At 40.4% G+C, this 20,567-nt stretch overlaps 2 protein-coding genes across 7 annotated transcripts; one reads left to right on the forward strand and one right to left on the reverse strand.

The window, feature by feature from the left end:
- Window positions 1-1,797: 1,797 nt before the first annotated feature.
- On the reverse strand, window positions 1,798-18,791 carry lss (lanosterol synthase (2,3-oxidosqualene-lanosterol cyclase)). 5 transcript variants are annotated; one of them, XM_054787681.1, is made up of 24 exons: window positions 17,594-17,723; window positions 17,439-17,550; window positions 16,506-16,674; window positions 16,208-16,346; window positions 15,982-16,090; window positions 15,743-15,864; window positions 14,502-14,598; window positions 12,814-12,949; window positions 12,478-12,586; window positions 12,194-12,312; window positions 11,562-11,659; window positions 11,375-11,402; window positions 10,889-10,945; window positions 10,317-10,388; window positions 7,885-7,935; window positions 7,653-7,802; window positions 6,120-6,216; window positions 4,917-5,022; window positions 4,730-4,795; window positions 4,568-4,648; window positions 4,324-4,494; window positions 2,985-3,063; window positions 2,662-2,819; window positions 1,798-2,540 (listed from the first exon to the last, which is right to left on the reverse strand). In XM_054787681.1, the coding sequence occupies exons 2-23, from the start codon at window positions 17,450-17,452 to the stop codon at window positions 2,682-2,684; spliced, it is 2,208 nt and encodes a 735-aa protein (XP_054643656.1). In that variant the 5' UTR covers window positions 17,453-17,550; window positions 17,594-17,723; the 3' UTR covers window positions 1,798-2,540; window positions 2,662-2,681. The 5 variants fall into 5 exon arrangements, with proteins under 5 accessions (XP_054643656.1, XP_054643658.1, XP_054643659.1 ...); XM_054787683.1 differs by lacking the exons at window positions 17,439-17,550; window positions 17,594-17,723 and adding an exon at window positions 18,549-18,791; XM_054787684.1 differs by lacking the exons at window positions 17,439-17,550; window positions 17,594-17,723 and adding an exon at window positions 18,129-18,178.
- Window positions 18,196-20,526, forward strand: ybey (ybeY metalloendoribonuclease). 2 transcript variants are annotated; one of them, XM_054787687.1, is made up of 4 exons: window positions 18,207-18,910; window positions 19,082-19,213; window positions 19,292-19,360; window positions 20,306-20,526. In XM_054787687.1, the coding sequence occupies exons 1-4, from the start codon at window positions 18,701-18,703 to the stop codon at window positions 20,399-20,401; spliced, it is 507 nt and encodes a 168-aa protein (XP_054643662.1). In that variant the 5' UTR covers window positions 18,207-18,700; the 3' UTR covers window positions 20,402-20,526. The 2 variants fall into 2 exon arrangements, with proteins under 2 accessions (XP_054643661.1, XP_054643662.1); XM_054787686.1 differs by lacking the exon at window positions 20,306-20,526 and having other exon boundaries at window positions 18,196-18,910; window positions 19,292-20,299.
- Window positions 20,527-20,567: the final 41 nt, after the last annotated feature.

Here is a 20,567-nt window from a genome sequence, read left to right on the forward strand (position 1 = left end):
CACCTTTGCAAAGGGACTCCTCACAAGAGAGTAGGCGCCAGTCTGCATGAGACCAAAAGGCGGGCCTCTGAACAAGACAAGGGTCTTTTGAACACTTCCCAGTGGGTATTTTTAGCAGATCAGAAGCCGCTTGCTTCACACATACTTTTGTTTCCTTTTCCACCATAAAAGTTGACAAACCAAATAGAATGTTGACTGACGTAACAGATGTGGATTTCTGAGTGGACTATTGTGGCCAGCCTAAGGTACACGAGTGTAGTAATCATGCTGCGTGCAGGTGGAAATTCTTCCCTCATTTTCTGGAAAATGTCCCCTTATTTTGAAATGCAAAAGTTGACAGTTGACAGTTGACACTGAATGGAATCATTCAGTGTTGTTTGACAGTAAAATTGTTGAGCTATATAGCCGTGCTACTCCAAAAAGCTGTACTGTTGCATTTTAGGCATGTGTGTTTAGGGGGCAGCGTGTAGGTCTCGCCGTGTCGAGTTTTTGCATGTTTTCACCATGCTTGCATACTCAAGCTTCCTCTCACATTCCAAAAACATTCATGTTAGGTTAGCTATAGACTCTAAATAACGGGTGTCCAAAGTACGGCCTGGGGGCCATTTGCGGCCTGCGGCTGTTATTTAAGTGTCCAGTGGCATATTACAAAAATATAATTTAACAAGAAAACAAAAAGAAAAAAAACAACAGCAAAAATGGAAAAATCAGCAGCAATTTTACAAAAATAAAATCAAAATATTAAAGGAATATAGCTGGAATCTAATGAGAAAAAGTCATAATTTCATGAGAATGTCGCAATATTATGAGGAAAAAGTTGAAATATTAGAAACAAAATAGATTTTTTTTTTAAAGTTGTAATATTATGAGAAACAAAACAAACAAATAAGGTTGTAATTTTTGGAAAATTAGGTTGCAAAAAAATGAAGTCAAAATATTATAAGAATAAAGTCTGAATATTACAAGAAGAAATTTACAAGAAAAAAGTTGAAATAGTTGGAAAACAAACAACGCTAGAAATGGAAAAAAACCTGCTGTAACTTTACAAGAATAAAGTCAAAATATTAAGAGAAAAAATTTGTAATCTAACAAGAAAAAAGTAGCAATTTTACAAGAATAAACTTGTAAGATGAGGAAAAATGTCATTTTAGTAGCATACAGCTGAAATGTTAAAGAAAAAAATGTTTTAAGTCAAAATAAGATGAGAAACAAACAAAACAAAAGAAAGTTGAATTTTTTTTGAAAAATAGGTTGGGGAAAAAGGTGTAATATTATGGGAATAAACTATATGAGATGGAAATTGACAAAAAATTATTAAGAATGATGAAATATTTGCAAAATGTAAAAAAAAAAAAAAAACAGCAAAAATGGGGAAAAAAAGACTAAAGATGATACAAGTAATACGCTGAGATGCATTTTTTTTCTTTAAATATACAAAATATCAAAGTGGCCGTTGCATCTTTTCATTTTCCAGTATGTGGCCCTTGCTGGAAAAAGTCTGGACAGCCGTGCTCTAAACTGTCCATAGCCGATGTCTACATCTGTCCTGTGACTGACTGGTGACCGCACGTCTTGTCGGCAGGCAGCTGGTGTAGGCTGCAGCTCACCCGCAACCCTAATGAGGACAAGCAGTATAGAAAATGAATGAATGAATGTGTATTTAGGCAATCTACGTCTAAAAAAAAAACAACTATCATTCAGTGAAGTAGCTGAGCCTGATCCCACACGCCCTATAAATCCGGGGTCTAAAACTTGCAGCCCATGACATCAAAGTTTAGTGTGCTTTAGTGTGGCCCGCACATCCTGAAGAAGAGGCTCTTTAATTGGGCAAGCATTAGCCAGCATTGAACTCGCAGTGAGACGGTCACACAGAGGGGTCCTAGACAGAACACGAACTACAATCCCGGTGCCAACACAAAAATGACAGCACAACATGTAGCAGGCAGGTAAACAGACGTGTAATGTTTTGTCAGAGTTTGGTCGAAGTACGTGTTTTGGATGCAGCAAAATGCATTTGGTGCACAATGAGGTGTTATACTTCGGGAATCACAGCAAAATTAAGTTCCACCGCTTTGTATTACTTATTTAATTGTATTTGTCACAAACTTTTTCATGTTACAAAATGACGAGGTGCAAACAGGCTGAAATTGACATCAGATGGTGTTTTATACACAACAGGCACAAAGAAAGTATTCGACACTGTTTCTTCAATACGTTTGCAGTGTATTTTCATTTTCATGACATGTTTATGGCTTCTAATCACTGTAGTCTGTGCGTCATGCCCCTCGAAGTAACTTTACTGTCACTGGTACCCCTTTCAGAGAATCACCCATTGGCGTTTGCTTGCTTGTTACTCCTCACGACACTCACTTGCAGCACTCTGTGTGTGCACTCGCTAATGCCCCGCCTCCCTCCTCTGGAACAAAGAGACTAAATAACTGACAGGAGGATTCACTCACTCCGTTCATTCCGCTATAGAACCAATACGCCAAGGTGTTGAGGCAGATGCACAGAGTGAATCCTCTTGTCATCCAGCCTGTCTGATAAAGAGAGAAACACGCATGCACATGTCAATATATCGAGGCCGGCAAAATGATCGAGTTTGTCTTTATTTATCGTGCGGTTAATTGATTGGTTATCGTGACATGCCTCGACACGTACCGTGTAGTTGATCCAGATCTTCACAAATTGAGTTTTCCAGTCAGAGAGCTGCAGGGGTTTAGTTCTGAGAAGCGGCCAAGGGTCCAGATAGGGAAGACATTTCTGTAGGAGGTGTAGCTGATAGCGCAGCTCTTGTTGAACACACCTGCAACATTCTCCTATGGGGTGCAATTCAACATCATGTGACACCTCAAATGATATTTTATATTATATTCTACTTACAGTACTGCAGTTTAACATCATATTAGGTGTATAGTTGGTGGGCTCGTGTCAATGTAAGTACAGTAGAGCATGGCTAAGACTGCAGTGAAGAGAGAATTCACCTGAGGCCAGTCTCCATTGGGAAGCTGTTTATCAATCAGCAGTTTTATTCCTCTTTCAATGGCCTGCTGATCAGGGTGCCTGCAAAAAGACATAAATACAACCAACATACCACAATAAACACGTGCATTTACAGCCCATTTCTGTCCAGTTTCCCAAGGGAATGTCACAGTACAATTCATGTTTGTCTCAATGAACCGCTGCTCTCCGGGAGCACTCATGCAGTCCCAGACCATGACGCTACCACCACCATGCCTGACAGTCGGCAAGACACGGTTATATTGTGTTGCCAGAGTTTTTCCAGTGTGAATTTTCAGTGGATGGTAAATCTATACCGGTGTGCTGTACTCCGACGAGTCTAAAGTACAGTGTTCCCTCGTTTATCGCGGGGGACAGGTTCCCAAAATAACCCACAATAAGTGAAATCAGCGAAGTAGCCAACTTTATCATTTTATTTACAATTAATATATATTTAAGGCTGTAAAACCCCTCACCATATACTTTTTCTCAGACAGACATTAACATTTTCTCACATTTCTCTTTAAAGTTCAAATTTCATTTGAATTTTTATGATCATCTTACAAGGTTGGACACGAGAAATTATTAAGTGAATCACATGTATTTCCCTCCCCCGACCATGCCTCTTTGTCCTGGAGCCGCTCTGCTGAAGCGTTTTTGTATCCTTGTTAAAACATATTGTTCCTGTCGCGTTATTTTCCTCGTCCTCCTCCTTGAACTGAAGATTCATTTACAGTATTCCGTAATGGCGCACTATAGCAGCAACTTCTACCTTCTTTCAGCATGTCCAGAAGTCCAACTTTTTGTGCGATGCTTGGATTCCTCTGCCATTTGGGTGCATTCACTGCAAGCTGTTTGCTAGCAATCATACAGGAAACACGGCAGTGCTGCACGAAGGAGGTTGATTGACAATGGTCAAAGGGCGGGTTCTCCCTTAGATGAGGACTGTTGTGGCTCTATATTTAGCTGGCTATTGTAGCTCTACTGTGGGTTCCTAATATGCTCGTACAGGCACATAAACACATACTGAGACGAGGTGGCTGGACGACATTTTTGTTCCAGCTACACACGTCTTTAACAAACTCTATACAACACCCTCTGCTGGTAGCAGTAGTAAATACAATAAGAGACACATACGATAGAGCACCGATAGATCGCTCTAATATGCCACAAGGACGCAGAACACAATGCACTTTAAAAAATCTGCGAAACAGCGAGGCCGCAAAAGGTGAACTGCGACGTAGCGAGGGAACACTGTATATCAAAGTTTCATTGCTATAGTATTGTCACTTGAGATGTTACATATGATGACGAGTACCTCACCTGACAGCCATGAGCCCTAACAAAGCCCAGCAGGTGTTGTGGATCTGAGGTGAGCTGCTCTGAACGTAGCAACGTTGCTCACATGATTCAAAGTCCTCCCCCCAGCCCCCGTCTGACATCTGCCGATCCAACAGGAACTGACAAGCTCTCTGCACCTCCGCACATACATCCCTGGTGGAGGAGGCGGAATAGCATTAGTGTGAGACAGAAGCCAGGCCTGAAATGATGATGGGTTGGCACTTACTCATTCTTGTAGATGTGGCCCATACAAGCAAAGGCTTCAAGGCCGAACCATGTCCCGTATGTGAAACACACTCCCCAGGACCTAAACACGAGTACAAAACGATGATAGTACAACCGCATCTAATCTTCTGAATGAAAATCACATATCATCAGGTGACCTAACCCTTCCCAGGATCCATCTGGCCTCTGCACCTTCCTACAATAATCCAGTCCTTTTCTCAGGGTGTTCCTGAGGGCAAAAAAACACAATCACAATTTTCAAAGTTCTGCATACGCACTAAAAACCAATAAGAAAGAAGAATCGACTGGATTGTAATTACTGTGCTAATGGCTTTTGGTGTTTTGTGTACCTTATTTCCTCTGTGCGGTGTTCAGGGTGGACCTTGTGGAAGTACCTCAGAGCCTGAATCACTGCTGACGTACACTCCACATAGGTGTAATCTATCATGATGTCACCTGTTTGTGGATGTGCGAGCAGGCGAGAGAGTGAAAGGCTGATCATCAACTCAAATTGATTTCACAACAGGCACCACATCCTCTTTAAAAGAGGAAATTAATATTGTACTTGTCAGGCACTACAAAGGTCATTTTTAAATTAGTTCTACTTTTAAAATCGGCATTTTGTGTCTGTTGCGTAAATTTCCTGCATGACTCAGTCACGCAAGGAAATTCAGCCATCAGCTTTTACACTTACTAATCCACAAAGTCAGGTAATCGCAGCAATACTGTGTAGAAGTGACAGGACAAGCAAATGGGCCGGTGCACGAATGCCAGCGGGGGCCAGGAGAGGGAGGGGGAATTGGGGTGCAACGGTGCAGGTAACCCACGGTACGGTCCCTAACTTTTTCTCCCCAAATTGTCTCTTTATTATTTTTATCAAATTCTTTTTTAAATGAAGCATGAAATTTGTTCATGAAAAGTTTTCAAAAACAGCACCGGGTCAGAGTCACCTCACGCACCGCCAACACAGGCCGTGAGGGCGTGCAGCTGTGGTCAATACGTATGCACCGAATCCCTCGTCTTTTCGTCTGCTTTTAGGCAGACTGTCCCACACTTGAAATATACACAGTGTAAGAAAAGGCACAATACATCGCGGCAATGGCTTTTCCCCTGCTTCGACAGGCATGCGCACACACAGACACACACGCAAAGTGCAAAATGCTTTGAAAAACCGCGGCACAGAAGGAGGAATTGTGAACCAAACGGTACATGGCTTTATCCTAGTACGCTGGTTGCATCCCTAGTACAAATGGTCTAGTGTGAGACAAGTACACCTGAAGACGCTTATAAAGAGACAGAAGTCCAGAAAGTTGTATCCAAGGTGTATCTCTAGAAAGCTTGTCTTTTCATTATATCTTTCTTACCTTAGATGTCTTGAGCCAAATGAACATAAGGTAGGAAAGATGGTATTCGTGACAAAGACATCTTGTACATCCTTGTATATTGTCGCATAATAGCATTTGAGGTACTACAAATATATCCATTCACCTTTTCTGTGAAAGACAGCTTTTGTTCTAACATAGAAGGACACAAATATCTGACAAGGGACTCACCAAACACCTCGGATGGGTTGAGCAGCTCCAGGAGTCTCCCCCCCCTCTTTCTTTCATATGTGGCAAATCCACCGTCTGGGTTTCTCATGCTCAATAGCTACACGATGGAAATAGGCATTATTTTATTGGTTATCCTGTTATTTTACAAGCGAGAGTATAAATAATACTATCAACTTTTGTAAATGATGTAGCTGAATGGCAACACATCCGAATAGTTAGTCACACATAGCATTTACAAAACTCGGTACAGGTGGTCCCCAGTTTATGGCAGTCCATGGTTACGCGTGCGGGCCCATAACGGAATTAAAAACGTACCTCACTCATGAGCTAGTTATCACGTGGTGCGTTTATCACGCTTACCTGGTTCCAGATCTGACCATGATAAGTGAATTTCCGCAAAGTAGGATTCCTTATTTATAAATTTTCAAAGTATTTTCGGAGTTAGAGCACTATAAACCTGTTTACGATTTTCTAAATACGGTTTTTAACATTATTAGAGCACTCTAGTCGTGAAATAACATCCCTATAGTCACCTTTACACTCGTATTACCCAATATAGTAGACATAAGAGAACACAAGACATATAAGAGTAGTTCGTGCAGTGGCTATTGTCTCATCAATGCAACATTACTGACACCTGGTGAACAGTGTAGAATACTACATATCATCGCAATGTCTTTGAATGCATCTTCTGAATGCCTTATATATTTTAATTTTACCTCATTTAGGCATTTTTGTGATTGAAAATGCTTAATTTAGGCCAAAAATGGATACAATTTGCTTAAATATGCATATTTTTGGGCTAATAATAGGCCGTAGTCAACCACAAAACAGCAATGACTTATTAGTATATTTTGAAAAATCGTTATGAAGCGACGCGGCGAAAGTTGAAGTGAGAAGTGGCGAGGGACGACCGTACACTACATGCTCAATATTGGCCGCACTTGTCTCAACCGCTTGACTGTCGCAACCATCATGAAGGATAAAGATCGCACTTTAACGTCTATCGGGACGTTGTAAAGATGACGAGGTGGTGGTGGATCAACAATCACTTTATTGCAAAAACAGGCTACTGTCAGCCTAATCGTGCTAAGACTCGACTGTCCTCTCTGCACATGCTCGTGTCGCGTTCGCAGACAGTCAAAAATCGCAAAACTCTAACACTACAGTACACATAACTTCCAGGTTGCTGATCCGATGAAAGCGACAGTAATAACTACGCAGTTATTACTTATTGAGATGGAACGGTTTCTCGTGCTTTAGATTTTATTTATATTATTATTTTTCATTATTTCATTCTTATATTTTGTGTTTTTTTACTGTAATTTATGTCGTTCATGTGTTCTGTGTACAGTGTGAGTGACTTGGGAGTTAAGGACCACCTGTACTACATCATATTCCTATTCCAAAACCAGTTGAATGCTGCTATCTGCAGCCAGCGACTGCTGTGCAATGGATAATGTGAATGTTCTCATCTCAAAATCTCAATATTTAAAAAACATTTCCGACATGATCTGTTTTAAGCTTACTGACCACATTGACGGCGTCGTACAGTCGCTCCACGGCGACAGGCTCGCCGATGGAGGGGCACAGCTCTTTAAGCAGCATCATTGTCTTGAGGCCCTCGGCCGTACAGTCAGCTACTATCCACCCACAGTCGCGGGTACTGAAGGGGAAACCTCCCTGACAAAAAAAATAATACGTCTTTTATCCGAAGCTCTTCAATTTTTAAGTCAAAGTGCCTTCGAGGTGATATTACTTGTACCTTATTTGTCTGTCTGTAGTACTTTTGGTAATCTGGAGGATTATCTGGAATCTATTGAAGGGGGAAACCTTGGTCAATTTTAGAGAAAAACTGCACATTTTTGGGGGAATTTTGCCCATCATCCACAATCCTCATATGAAACATTAGCACACGTTTTTCCCTTTTCTGTGCGTTTTAAAAAGAGAAAAACATTTAGCACGAGGCAGCTAACAATGCACATCATGGAACACACCTATTTCGACTATAAAGCCCTCTAAAAAACCTCCAACAACATTTTATCCTTTTATATACATGCTGTGACCATGCGCTAACAGGTACATTCATGACAACATGCAATACTTACAGTATTTTGCCGTATATTGATCATTTTAAACATGACTTTGTTCCTGCGTGCAGTGATTTCACATCTAGTTACTTCCGTCAAGAACAACAGTGTGTCAAGTGTGTGTCGCCGCCGCCGACTAGTTTTGGACAAATGACGATCCAGAACCTTATCTTTTTGAGACTGACCACAAGGCTGGCAAACAGCTTTTACCCACAGGCCATCAGGCTTCTCAATGAAGCACTCAGACACGCCACACGCAACACACACTCATAGCACTTTATTTATTTATTTATTTATTTGTATTATTTACTTGTATTAATGTCTCTTCTGTTGTTGTTGCTTAATTTATTGGTATATATGTTTATGTGTTTATGTTTCTTATGTTCTTATTCTTTCTTGTGTTTTTCTTTCTTTTCTTGGGAGAATGAACAGAATAAGATTTTCATTGCATGGTATAACTGCTGTTTTACTATGCACATGACAATAAAACTCTTTTGAATCTTGAATCTTGAATGTATGGAGGATGAGCTACAGGTTTTAGAAGGTGAGCCCGCAAGAACAGAGAGTGAAACTTTGAAGGTTGCAGATGGGGGGCAAGGCTTTACACCGGCATGACTTGGTTGTGTAAATGTGGAGCCTGTCAAGCCATGTCGATAGAAATGGAGTGTGGCAACCGATAGATGATGATGAATTACCATCGATGGAAAGGCGTCGTGTGTATGGCAAGGAGGACATTGCTCCAAGAGCTTGCCTCCCAACAAACACAGAATTGTTAGCGCTAACACACCCTGCAGCGAAAGGAACTTTTTTCCATCTACCCAAATTAAACAGGAAAAGACACGCCAGACCAGCTGGACCAGACGGACAACTGTCCATCGAGTAAGTCACTATGATATTGACTGTGGTACATGACGCACACAGCACGATATCCCAACACAGTCCATCCAGCCCTTTATAAACAAAACATGGAATGTGGGCTAATACTTTACAGATAATTTGGTTATCTATTCGTAGTTGTTCATATGCTTCTTCTTGTTTCCTATTCAGTGCAGATTGGTGTCCTACGCCTTGTTTTGAACAGCGCTGGGTAGTAGCGTGAGGAACTACACCAGAAAAATAGTTCTTTGTGTTAGCTGCTACAATAACAATGTCGCTGTAGCTTAGTTTATATCAGGGGTCTCAAACTCGCGGCCCGCGGGCCATTTGTGGCCCGCCGAGTCACATTTTGCGGCCCGCAACTTGTCTTCAAAGATTACTGTAATACGGCCTGCAACAAGTACTCGTAGGATGCACACATAGGCCCACACTGAACTAAAAGTGAGTGAATCACTTAAAAAATGTGGTAAAAAAATTCCACCCATTTTCTATGCCGCTTGTCTTCTTTAGGGTCACGGGTAAGCTGGAGCCTATCCCAGCTGAATGCCGCAAAATATAAACTGTGAAATTATTTATTTATTTCTTTGATTCACCCTATGACTGTATCAAGATATTATTGTTATTGTGAGTCATGTATCGCGTGTCGTATCGTGAGGTACCCCGAGATTCCCAGCCCTACTCCCAATACTTGATGCGGTCCAGCCTCACTCAGACTCTACCTCTGGCGGCCCCCAGCTAAATTGTGTTTGAGACCCCTGGTTTATATACAGGTCAGTTATGTAAATAGAACACTGTTGGCATATTTTGGAGGGTTTTTTTGGGGGGCTGTGTGTCCCATTACGTGAACTGTTAGCTCCCACATGCTAGCTGTTTCTCTCTCTATAGAAGGCACAAAAAAGAACAAGACCTTCACATAAGGCTTGTGGATGATGGGCAAAATTCCAAAAAAAAGGAAGTTTTCCTTTATGTAGTCACAAAAGTGGTTTAGCGCTGAGACGTTTGTGCCTTTGAAAGGGTTTGAGTCTTTGTGTGGACCGCACTTGTGCTCGTGTTGGCTCTCTTCAGGTAGACTGGCTTATTCCCACAGTCCAAAAACATGCACAGCATGTTAATTGAAGGTATGTGACTGTGAATGACTGCCTGTCTCTATGTGTCTTCACTATTACAAAAAGCCACAAAGCAGTATGGTTTACAGGATGGTTTACAGCAGTGGGTGGGATGTTTTTCTCACCTGCGTGATGGTGAGAAACTGGTGGGCACGTCCGAGACACTCCGCTAGTTTAGGGTTATCCTGGGCGCCTGCCTGGGATGAGACTATGCTGATCATTCTTTAGCACAAGATAGTAATGAGATGGATTTTGTATACATGTGTGCTTTACTCGGTATCTCAGAAAAGGGAACATATATTAGGAATTAGCCTAACTTACAGTATAAGTGTAAATGCACACTGTCAAATCTGTCTGTACATGTCAAACACAAACAAACATGTGGATGACCCAGATTTCTAAATTCTTGTCAATGGTGCTTCACACAATTACGCCTGTTCTAATACTGTTCTCCGTGGGAGTTCGATTGTCCGACAGGTTAAACACAAGCTCACAGCTGAGGAAAATGCAAATGCAACTGTCAAATACAACAGAAAGTGTTTCCATCCAGATGTATGGTTCACATTTGTTCAGATAATTAAAAGTAGACCCCTAATGTTCCATCATTGTAAAGACTGTGGGTCTGTGTGTAATGTTTTGGGACTTTAAAACGGATGTCTGTCTTCTTACAAATGCAGTATTAATATTAGTGAGTTACCTCGAGGAAAGCCTGTACAGCAAAGCAAGTATCCCAGAGCTGAGAGCCATTGGTTCCCTGTACAGAGCACAATAAGAAAAGAGCGAAAACACATTAAAACTAAATAAAGTAGTCCGAACTTGCGCATGGTTCATATACCAAATCACTTCAATATGGAACAAACTGGCAAAACTAATGTGATTAAAGGAATAGTTCTGTGTTTTACAGTGTAAAGCAGGCAACAATACAGTGGATCTCCGCGCATTCGCTTTTTCTTAATCTCCGAAAATAGGCTGTTTTTTTACACACAAAACACATCTCATTCACCATAAATTGGTAATAATTTATATTTTATATGTGATAATGCAGATAAAGTGTACAACATACTTGTACCTTTCTTAGAAAGCCCACAATTTTTACATGTTCATGTCTTTTTTGCTTCACCGATTATGTTTTTTGATCAAACTGTCCTTGAACACACCATAGTCGTGTGCTGCGCTTGCTCACCTGCATTTTCATGCCATCTAGTCCCAACCTGGAATGCAGAATGTACTATATTTAGTTGCATTATGGACTTTGGACCATGTTTTATGATACAGCTGTGTAGCTGTTAAATTGTTCACGCCAGAGTGAAGTGACACCACTGTGATGAAGCTTTGAAAAGCCGATGATTTCCTAAGTGGAGCCGACTGACCAGAGATAGTCGGGGATCCTGGACACATGCTCCTGGAAGGCTGGAGAAGAGGGACCTTCCACGTACCAGCAAACCAGCATGTTGATCGTCTTGGAAATCTGGACACGATACATTGTTTACTGAAGCAATTTTTCTTTCCCTTTTGAGGATTAATTATATGTTGTTTTGGTAAGTGGCCCGCAGCCTTTTTGAGCCAATGAAACAAACTACAGTAAACTGCCATGCAGGCTAACTCATGGATCGTGACATAAGGGTGACTATAGGGGTGTTACTTCATGTCTAGAGGGCTCTGATAAAGTTAAAAATCATATTTAGATGGTCGTAAACAGGTTTTCTATGCTCTAACTACAAAAACATTGCATTTTTATGATGGTGTGGTCTGAAACCAATTAACCATGAAAAACAAGGGATTACTGTACAGTGTTCTCTCGCTCTATCACGGTTCACCTTTCGCTGATTTTTTTTGTTTATTACAGCAATATCATTTATTGTGGGCTATTTTGGGAAGCTAGCCCCCCGTGATAAACAAGGGAACACTGTACAACAAAATGAAGAAGTGCTGTACTGATTAAGGTTGGTGTGTCTACTGTATTTTGTCTTCCGTGTTTGTGTGTGCGTTTCGTAAGATTTACCGGCCCAATGCTTATGCATTTTGTGAAGCGGTCATCGGCTTGAATGTGCTCGTAAAGTTCTCTGACAGCCATCCGTCTCAGTGTGGTGCTGTGGTGAGCCTCGTACACATTTAGTACCACTGCAGGGAAAGTGAAACAGCAGTGAGACGCAGTCACAGGCCAGCTGTGACTGTGGATTTTGCGGTGAAAAATTGCATTAAGTAATAATAATATCACTAGCAAGTTTCAGGTAAATGTGACTATGTTTAATAGTCAAGAGAGGAATAAGTACTCTTCATACTTACTGTAAGTGACAGTCAGCAGTGTACTATGAGGCGTGTATATGTCACATGGTGCCACATTGTTCCTCTGAGCTGGCCAGTCAATGCTAGCATAGTCCTGGACATAAAGCTCCTAATGAAAAAAGATCAATCGTAAAAATAGTACAATAATAACAATGTTTGGAACAATCAAAATAAAATGTGAATTTTCAGTATGTATGGTGTGAGTATTGAACATTTTTGCACTTAAATTATGTTCAAAAGTGGTTGTATCCTGATGTCACCACATAAACAAAAGAGAAGTCAGTCTTCAAGTCCTGGCGTAATGACGCCCCCTGGTGGAATACATAATCATGGCACCTGTCTGAGGCTGAGAACCAGGGCATCCTCCTCAGCTGCGAGTCGGACAGCATAGCAGTAGCTCATGGGGAGGTAAACCTGGCGACAGTGACACCACAGCGTAGAGGGGTGGGCTGGCATCCAAGTGGGGAGCAACCTATGAAAATGCCAAAACGGGACCGGTCAAGCGATCCAGAACTTGATAACTCTGCATCCACGGTTATATGGATGCAGCTACAGTTTCTTAAATATCACCGATCTGATATTTGGTGAATTAATGTTGTTTGGTATCATTCATTACTGACTATAATTCCGTGTGCATTCTATTTAAAAACATATTCTATGAAAAAAAATACAGAATGTCACAAAAATGAGTACACCCCTCACATTTTTGCTAATATTTTATCATACAATATTAAATTGTATATAACATTACAAATACTACAACCTCCAAAGTTATTTTTAAATTCCATTAATAATATAATTCATAATTATATAATGCAAACTTGTAAGAACAGATAAAAACATATTAACATTCCCTCAATAACTCATAACTGCTAACGGCCATTACTACTTTTATACAGACACAAATTTTCGTACAAATCTTATATCGGAATGTTATGGCCGGTGAGTGTATATGTTGTCCACAAAAAAAGCCAAGGGTCTCGTAACTGCAGCCTGGGGGCCATTTGCGGCCCACGGCTTGTTTTTTATTGGCTTGAAGGCACGCTGTATAAATACAATCAAACAACATAAATGGGGAAAAATAGAGCAGAATGGCACAAAATAAGGAGAAAAATATGGGAAATGTGACTAATAACAACACAAAGCTGTCTTTAAAGATATGACATGTACTCCGAACCGACTGACTAAAAACCTGGCAAGGGGGTACAAATTTGAAGTGAAGCTGCACTCAAAACTTGCTTATGTTTTGCAGTGTTCAATAACCACGTCATAAAAAAACATGTAAAATGATTATGTTCAGTTAACAAAAAATAGTGGGAAAAAAACTAGTACATACTAAAAAGTACATACTAATTAAGTTAATAGTACTTTAATTTGGCCCCATAACAATGGCCAAGCTTCTTGTTTTGCATCTGGTGTGTGTTAGAAGCAAAACAGAAAGCGTTCAAGGAGCCTCCCATGTTAATTAACGCATGTGATGGTGGCGGACACGGAAGGTAGCAATTGTTTTTAGATTTCCAAAGTTCCTGTGCTTGGTCAATATTATATGTGGAGCAGAAATGGTGTGTGTAATTTGCAAACAGCACATCAATAACGACTTCCACTGCAAATCATTTTACACAACGCAATTACAGTTCATCAGAACCATTCAATAAAGCCATGATGTTCCTGTCAGGTTTCTGTGTCCTTTCTTCCCCAATATCCAGGATGAAATCATCAAGAACATGCAAACTCCACGCAGAGATACCCAACGGAGATTCGAACCCATCTTCCCGATCTCCTGACCGTGCCGCCCAATAATACAACTAGCAGCTTAAAAATATACATAGAATGTAAGATCCTCGTAAAGGTTCAGAGAATGTGTCATATATAAAAGGTTTGGCTCTTTAAAAAATATAAAAGTGGTCTCTGCATCCTTTGATTTTTCAGTAAGCAGAGTCATGCTTCCTGGTTCCGATGACGTTGATGTGTTATGGAGTAGTGTTGGCATGAATGATGAATGTATGCACCAGTAAGGCACTTACCACATCTCTGGTAGCAGTGTGTTCATTCCGTCCCAACTGTAAGCATTAAGAATGGCCAGCCAGAATTTCCCCCATGAAGGGATCCCCACTGCGCCACCTGTGCAAGGTGATAAACAGCCAGAGTTTTTTTTATACTGCAAACAAACAGTTTATATACTTAACTACTGCCTCAATATAAGAGTACAATAATCCCTTGCTTATTGCGGTTAATTGGTTCCAGACCCGACTGTGATAAGTGAAGTAAGGTTCCTTATTTATAAATCAAATATTTTCATACTTAGAGCATAGAAAAGTTTGAACATTTTCTTTATCAAATCATTAACAAATGTTTAACATTGTTAGAGCCCTCTAGACATGGACTAACACCCCTATAGTCACCATATTACCCAATATAGTAGACATAATAAGACAAAATATGATACTTCAACGGATAATTCTGATTTTTTTCAGCAGTAAACAAAATGGCTGCGGCACTCCGTCGTGGAGGAAGATGCGAGCATCTTCATCACATACAAGAATGGACAGGCGACATTACTCTTGTGAACACTTATTGTTTTGGGGAGCCAAACTCTTACTTAAATGGCCCCAGCAACTACTCGGAACTACGTTCCTCGTCACGGAAATCCGACCAGAGTGCTACACTGCTGATGGGGATGTCATACAAATTAACGTAAAAAAAAAAAAAACGCATTATCTCTTTAAGACATAAATAAGAGTCATGCTTGTGAATGTTGCTATTAATGTGTTCTCTAGGGAGAGTGGGTGGCAGACAGGAAGTGATGTCAGGGGGTTCAGAGTTGTTTTGCATCTTGCCGAGGATTACGGCCGCAACAGTAGCCCGTGTTTTTATTAGGGATTAATGTGCCTGTGCCACATAACTCAAACCTGCAATAAAAGCCTGCAGTTGTGGCGATCCAGTATGGCGCTTGTGTGGCTCACCGAACATTACTGACATCTAGTGACTAGTATAGAATACTACAGCAGCGTCTATGAATACATATTCTGAATGCCTTATATTTGTATTTTCGTTCATTTAGCCATTTTTATGCTTGAAAATGCTTAAATACGTAACATTTGCTTAAATATGCATATGCTTTGACTAATAATAGGCCGTACTCAACCACAAAACGCCATGATTTATTCATTCATATATTTCTGAAAAACCGTGATAAGGGTGAAGCTGCAAAATTTTAACCGCCAAGTGGCAAGGGATGACTGGAGTTAAATGTAATGTTCTGAACCTTTGCTGTGGAGGTTGCTCCTCGCTCGAACCATATCTGGATCATCTGGACTGACACCCAGAATTCTTAGTGAGGTGTAAGTCAGAGCTGTGCCAAATACTGTCGACTTATCTTCAATATGTCTGCCAACGAATAATGCACAAAATTTGAGTTCACAGACTTGAAATATATTTTTAAAAATGTGTATATATGCAGGGAAAAAAATCGAATAATAAATAATAGTAGTCTTGTTGTCTTACAGGCCCCAGCCTCCATCTGGAAGCTGAACAGAGCGCATGTATCGAACCATCTCTTTCTTCCAGGCCTCATGCAGAGGGATCCTAGCTATATGACAAGTGATCAGTAGACCTGGGAAGCACAAATGTAACCACATTACATGCTATTACTTCCATGACAAAAATACTCTATCGGGACTAAAGTAAAGGGACACCAACAACTAGTCCCCCGTCTAAGAACATGTCATACCTGGGAGCAGGAAGAGAGGTCCACCGTAGTCCCCTGCCCAATGGCCGTCCTCAGCCTGGAGGTGACTATAGAAGAGCATCCCCTTCATGGCTGCATTTAAAGCTGTGTTGGCGTGTGGGGAGTCACACACAAACTTCGTCTGTGGGAATAAATATCAGGACTGAACCGTCAAACCACATCGACGTCTCAAACCGAAGTCTGTATCACAACATTCACAAAGTAACTGACAAATCCAAGTTTCCCACAACTCTGCCAAGGGAATTTCTTAATTTTTATGAAGTGTAAGAAACCCCCCCACCGTGTCCAAGCCTAAAGAATGGGCCTCTAGCATGGTCTGTTCTCTTTCTGGAGTCTCCCCATCATCCACATAACGCCAGGTTTGTCTGCCGTCAGTATTAGTCAGCCGCCAACGCCTCATTTCTGTGGCCGGTTCCGTCTTGTGCGGCCCCCCTCGCCTACGCAGGTGCCTGGCAAGAATCATACGATCATAATCATATAGTCATGCAATGGACCTCTATTGCACACATGAATACTGCATGATGATGAGCAGAAAATATATTTGACACAAAAAAAATCTAATTCTGCCTTTATGATTTGTGAATTATTGTGTTTGTACTTTGAAATGTTGTAGAACTTTATCATAATGACATGTTGTAATATTCTGTAACTGAAATGCAAGGGCACCAATGTTGTAAACTACATGAACACCACTAGAGGGCAGCCAAGGACTGGGCAGATATACAGTAAATTCAAAATTTCAGTCAGAACAAATCCATCATATTTATTCCAGTAGGCTGGAGCGACAAAATAATTGGCATAGAAATAATTGGCAGACTTTCTTAAAGTATGCTGTAGTTGCAGTTAGCCAAATAAAAGCTAAAATTATTCAAAAAATAAAATTAATATTGAGCAGATTAGGTTACATTACAGTGTATACAATCTTACTGTACTATAACTACTAAAAAAATAAATGGGAGCAATATTGATCCCGAACATGATATACAAATATATTTATACAAAATATATTAAACATTATATATCCTGTATTTTATTCATTATATCGGTGTAAATACTATGCATGTCAGAAACAGCCAATTAAAAAACATAAAGTAACTTTGGATCAGTAACATCTTTCATAACAATTAACTAACGCAGTTCAGTTGTGTTAACGTTAGTTTTCATTCAATCATTTGGCTTAATTAGTCTTATTTAGAAAAACATGGCAACTTACACCCCCTCAGTCATCTCGAGCAAAAAGCGTAAAGTTCTCTGTTGTCGGTGTGAATAAGTTCAGATTCTCCAAATGTTCCGCCTCCTCCATGCTTGCCCTGGGAAGTGTAGTGCTTTAAAGAGGCGTGACTGGACTGTTTAAATAAGTTTACACACCATTTCCCAGGAAACATGGCGATATCTTTCGAAAGACACTCGACATGGAGAGACATGACCAGAGGCGGTGCTAACCAATCACAGGCCGTGTGGACAATAATATGGGCGGATCTTTTGGGAAGTCCTCCAATCAGAGAGCTATTATTATAATTTCTACACGCGCTCACATTCTGTTGCTGCATTTACGAGCAGTAATGAAAAAATTACAAACTTTTTTTTTTTATGAGTGAATGAAATTAATATATTAGAATCGAAACACACATAATAGGACAAAACATACCTACATTCATTTTGTTTTTGAATTGAATATTTGTTTCAGTGTCAATACGGTATAGCTTTTTCTACAATGTAATGATTTATTTTCATTGCCCGAATATAATGGGAGGGGCCTGGCTCCATACTGTACATCCAAATGAATTAATGTCACGACTATCCGCGTCATTATTATAAAAATACACCTACTTAAAGGACTGAAACCGACCTCGTTTTAAAACGCCGTATATCTAAATCGCCGAGAGTAAAGTAATTTAGATACCATAGCCGCCATCGTCACTCATACGAATTTCCGGTTCCGGTCGGCAATGTTATGCAGCGTTTGTTGCTACTGGGAAATCTGAAAAATGTAATTTGCAGGTTACGCTGTTAGACCTCAAATCGGTCCAACCAGACACTGCTGACGACTCTAATAAGCCAATAATATCTTGTAATATTTTCATATTCGTGAATATATTTATATGCTAGCCGTTGTGACAGCAAGTAGTTAAAAAAATAATTCACCCAATTCACAGTGTTATTGAATGCCACACGAGCCGTCAGTTTGTATTCCGCCATTGCAGTCAGTTTCATTGATCGAAGCAGTCTAAAAATGCTTAACCATACTTTTGAAAAAGCTATGTTAGTGTTCGCGTGTTTGGGTGTACATCCACACGTTTCATAAATCATCTGGCTTCCTTACTTTGTACGTCATACTCCCGGCGTGTCACCTTGATTTCAGGAAGGACAGTTGTTGCGAGACAGACTAGTGGCAGTCAACCGGGGTGTGTTCATTTTTACCACAAATGTGTCTCCAATTTTTTTCTTATTCGTCTTTTTGAGTGGCGCTTTAAAATGGGTGTAGTGGTGCGGAATCTCCAGAAGGTGGTGCCTCTTCGCCGTGCCAGGTTGCGAAAGGACGTGAACACGCTGAGGCACATTCTTGGCATCCAGAACTTCGACCTGGGCATCATTTGTGTGGACGACCGCAGGATTCAACAGATAAATCACATCTACAGGAAGAAAAACACACCTACAGACGTCCTCTCTTTTCCATTCCACGAGGTATCTTTAGTAGCCCAAAATAGAAATAATTTTCTCCATATGTTTTTTTTAATTGTGGCTTTGACATCATTAACCAGATCCTCCCATGTAGTTATGGGCTTGGTTACAATAAACTTGGCATATGTACACATTTTTCATAGTTATCTCCCCAAATATTGAATGGATTTATAGGGACTGCGACCTGGCAAGATGCCGTGCCCCCTTCACAGAGATGAGCTCAACCTTGGGGATATTTTCCTGGGTGTGGAGTTTGTTATGAGACAGTGTCAGGAGGAATCATTAGATCTGCATGGAACACTCACTGTGAGTAGCATAGATGTCCAGTGCATTTTACCAACACATCTTGATTGGGGTAAACAATCCCATTGGTTATTGCTTTAGGTAATGGTTGCCCATGGTATCTGCCACCTGCTTGGTTACAGGCACGAGACGGAGGAGGAATGGAGTGAGGTATGTGTGGAGACATCATGCTTAATGAAGAAGCCTGTTCAGAGAATGCTGGTGTGTGCGCGCGCGCGCTGTTATCCTCCAAAGCGAATCAGTCATCATCACTTAACATTTTTATTGTGGTTGTACTTTACCTTTGAACCTGAATCGCCGTTTAAAGTGCAGGTGAACATATCAGGTAATGTGTCCAATGAGTGTTAGTATGCCATTTATAACAGAATACTAAATAACTCTGTTATTACTCTCCCTACTGTATTCCAGGGTATCCCTGCACATTAACACTGCAAATTAGCGGATTTTTGGTTAAAAAAAAAAAAAAATCACAGCATACGTGTAACACTGTTAAAAAAAAAGCCCATAATTTTTAGATTTTTTGTCAAGCATTGAAATGTCGTACTTTGTCCAGCAGTCTTTGAAGGCACCACAGTTGTGTGCATCGATAATCTTAGTAATTCATTAGTTGTGAGTAGCTATATACAGTATTTTATACTTGAAAATGTGTTTAGTAAGCATGAGAGGATTTAGCTTGTTAGCTTCCATTGCTATGGAACAATGGCAATTGAGAGTGTTCTGGAGATGAACATAATCTAATAATTACAACAGTCACTTTTATCCCAAATGTTGATCTGAAATCGGATGGAGGGTTTGGAGGGGTAGGAGCAAGTGTTCCAAATAGACATTTGCATGGGTGTATCGATGACACGCGTATTTTCGCCATTCACTGGTAGGCGTTCTGTAACGTTTAAACACTAATTAGTATAGTTAAGAAGACATAATTCGTACCTGGATGAGAATTTTATTAGGGATTACAGTATCCCATTTCAACCACAGAATGGCTAAAAATTGATTCAATGCCCTCTTTTTGCGTCTTCTGATTGTAAAACATTGAGATAACACCTAAATATGACAGTTGATAACCTGCTGAGTAATTTGTTGCTGTGCCTGTAGATGCTGCAGAAGGAAAGCTACATTCTTAGTGAGTACAACAGACTCACAGGGCAACATTTGGTGCCACTGATGAAGAGATGCCACCAGGATAGGTGACACCGACTGGAATAAGCTTATCCAGCCATTCTGTTGATTTCATTCACACGCAAAGACTCCAAAATCAAATTTTCTGTCTGTATTTGTTTAAAATACTCTGTAAAGCTACTCCTTGTCTGGATATCTTTCTGAACACGAGTATTAAACATTTAAAACAGACTTGTAC

This window comes from Dunckerocampus dactyliophorus, chromosome 9 (assembly GCF_027744805.1).
Source record: "Dunckerocampus dactyliophorus isolate RoL2022-P2 chromosome 9, RoL_Ddac_1.1, whole genome shotgun sequence".
Classification (NCBI taxonomy): Eukaryota; Metazoa; Chordata; class Actinopteri; order Syngnathiformes; family Syngnathidae; genus Dunckerocampus; species Dunckerocampus dactyliophorus.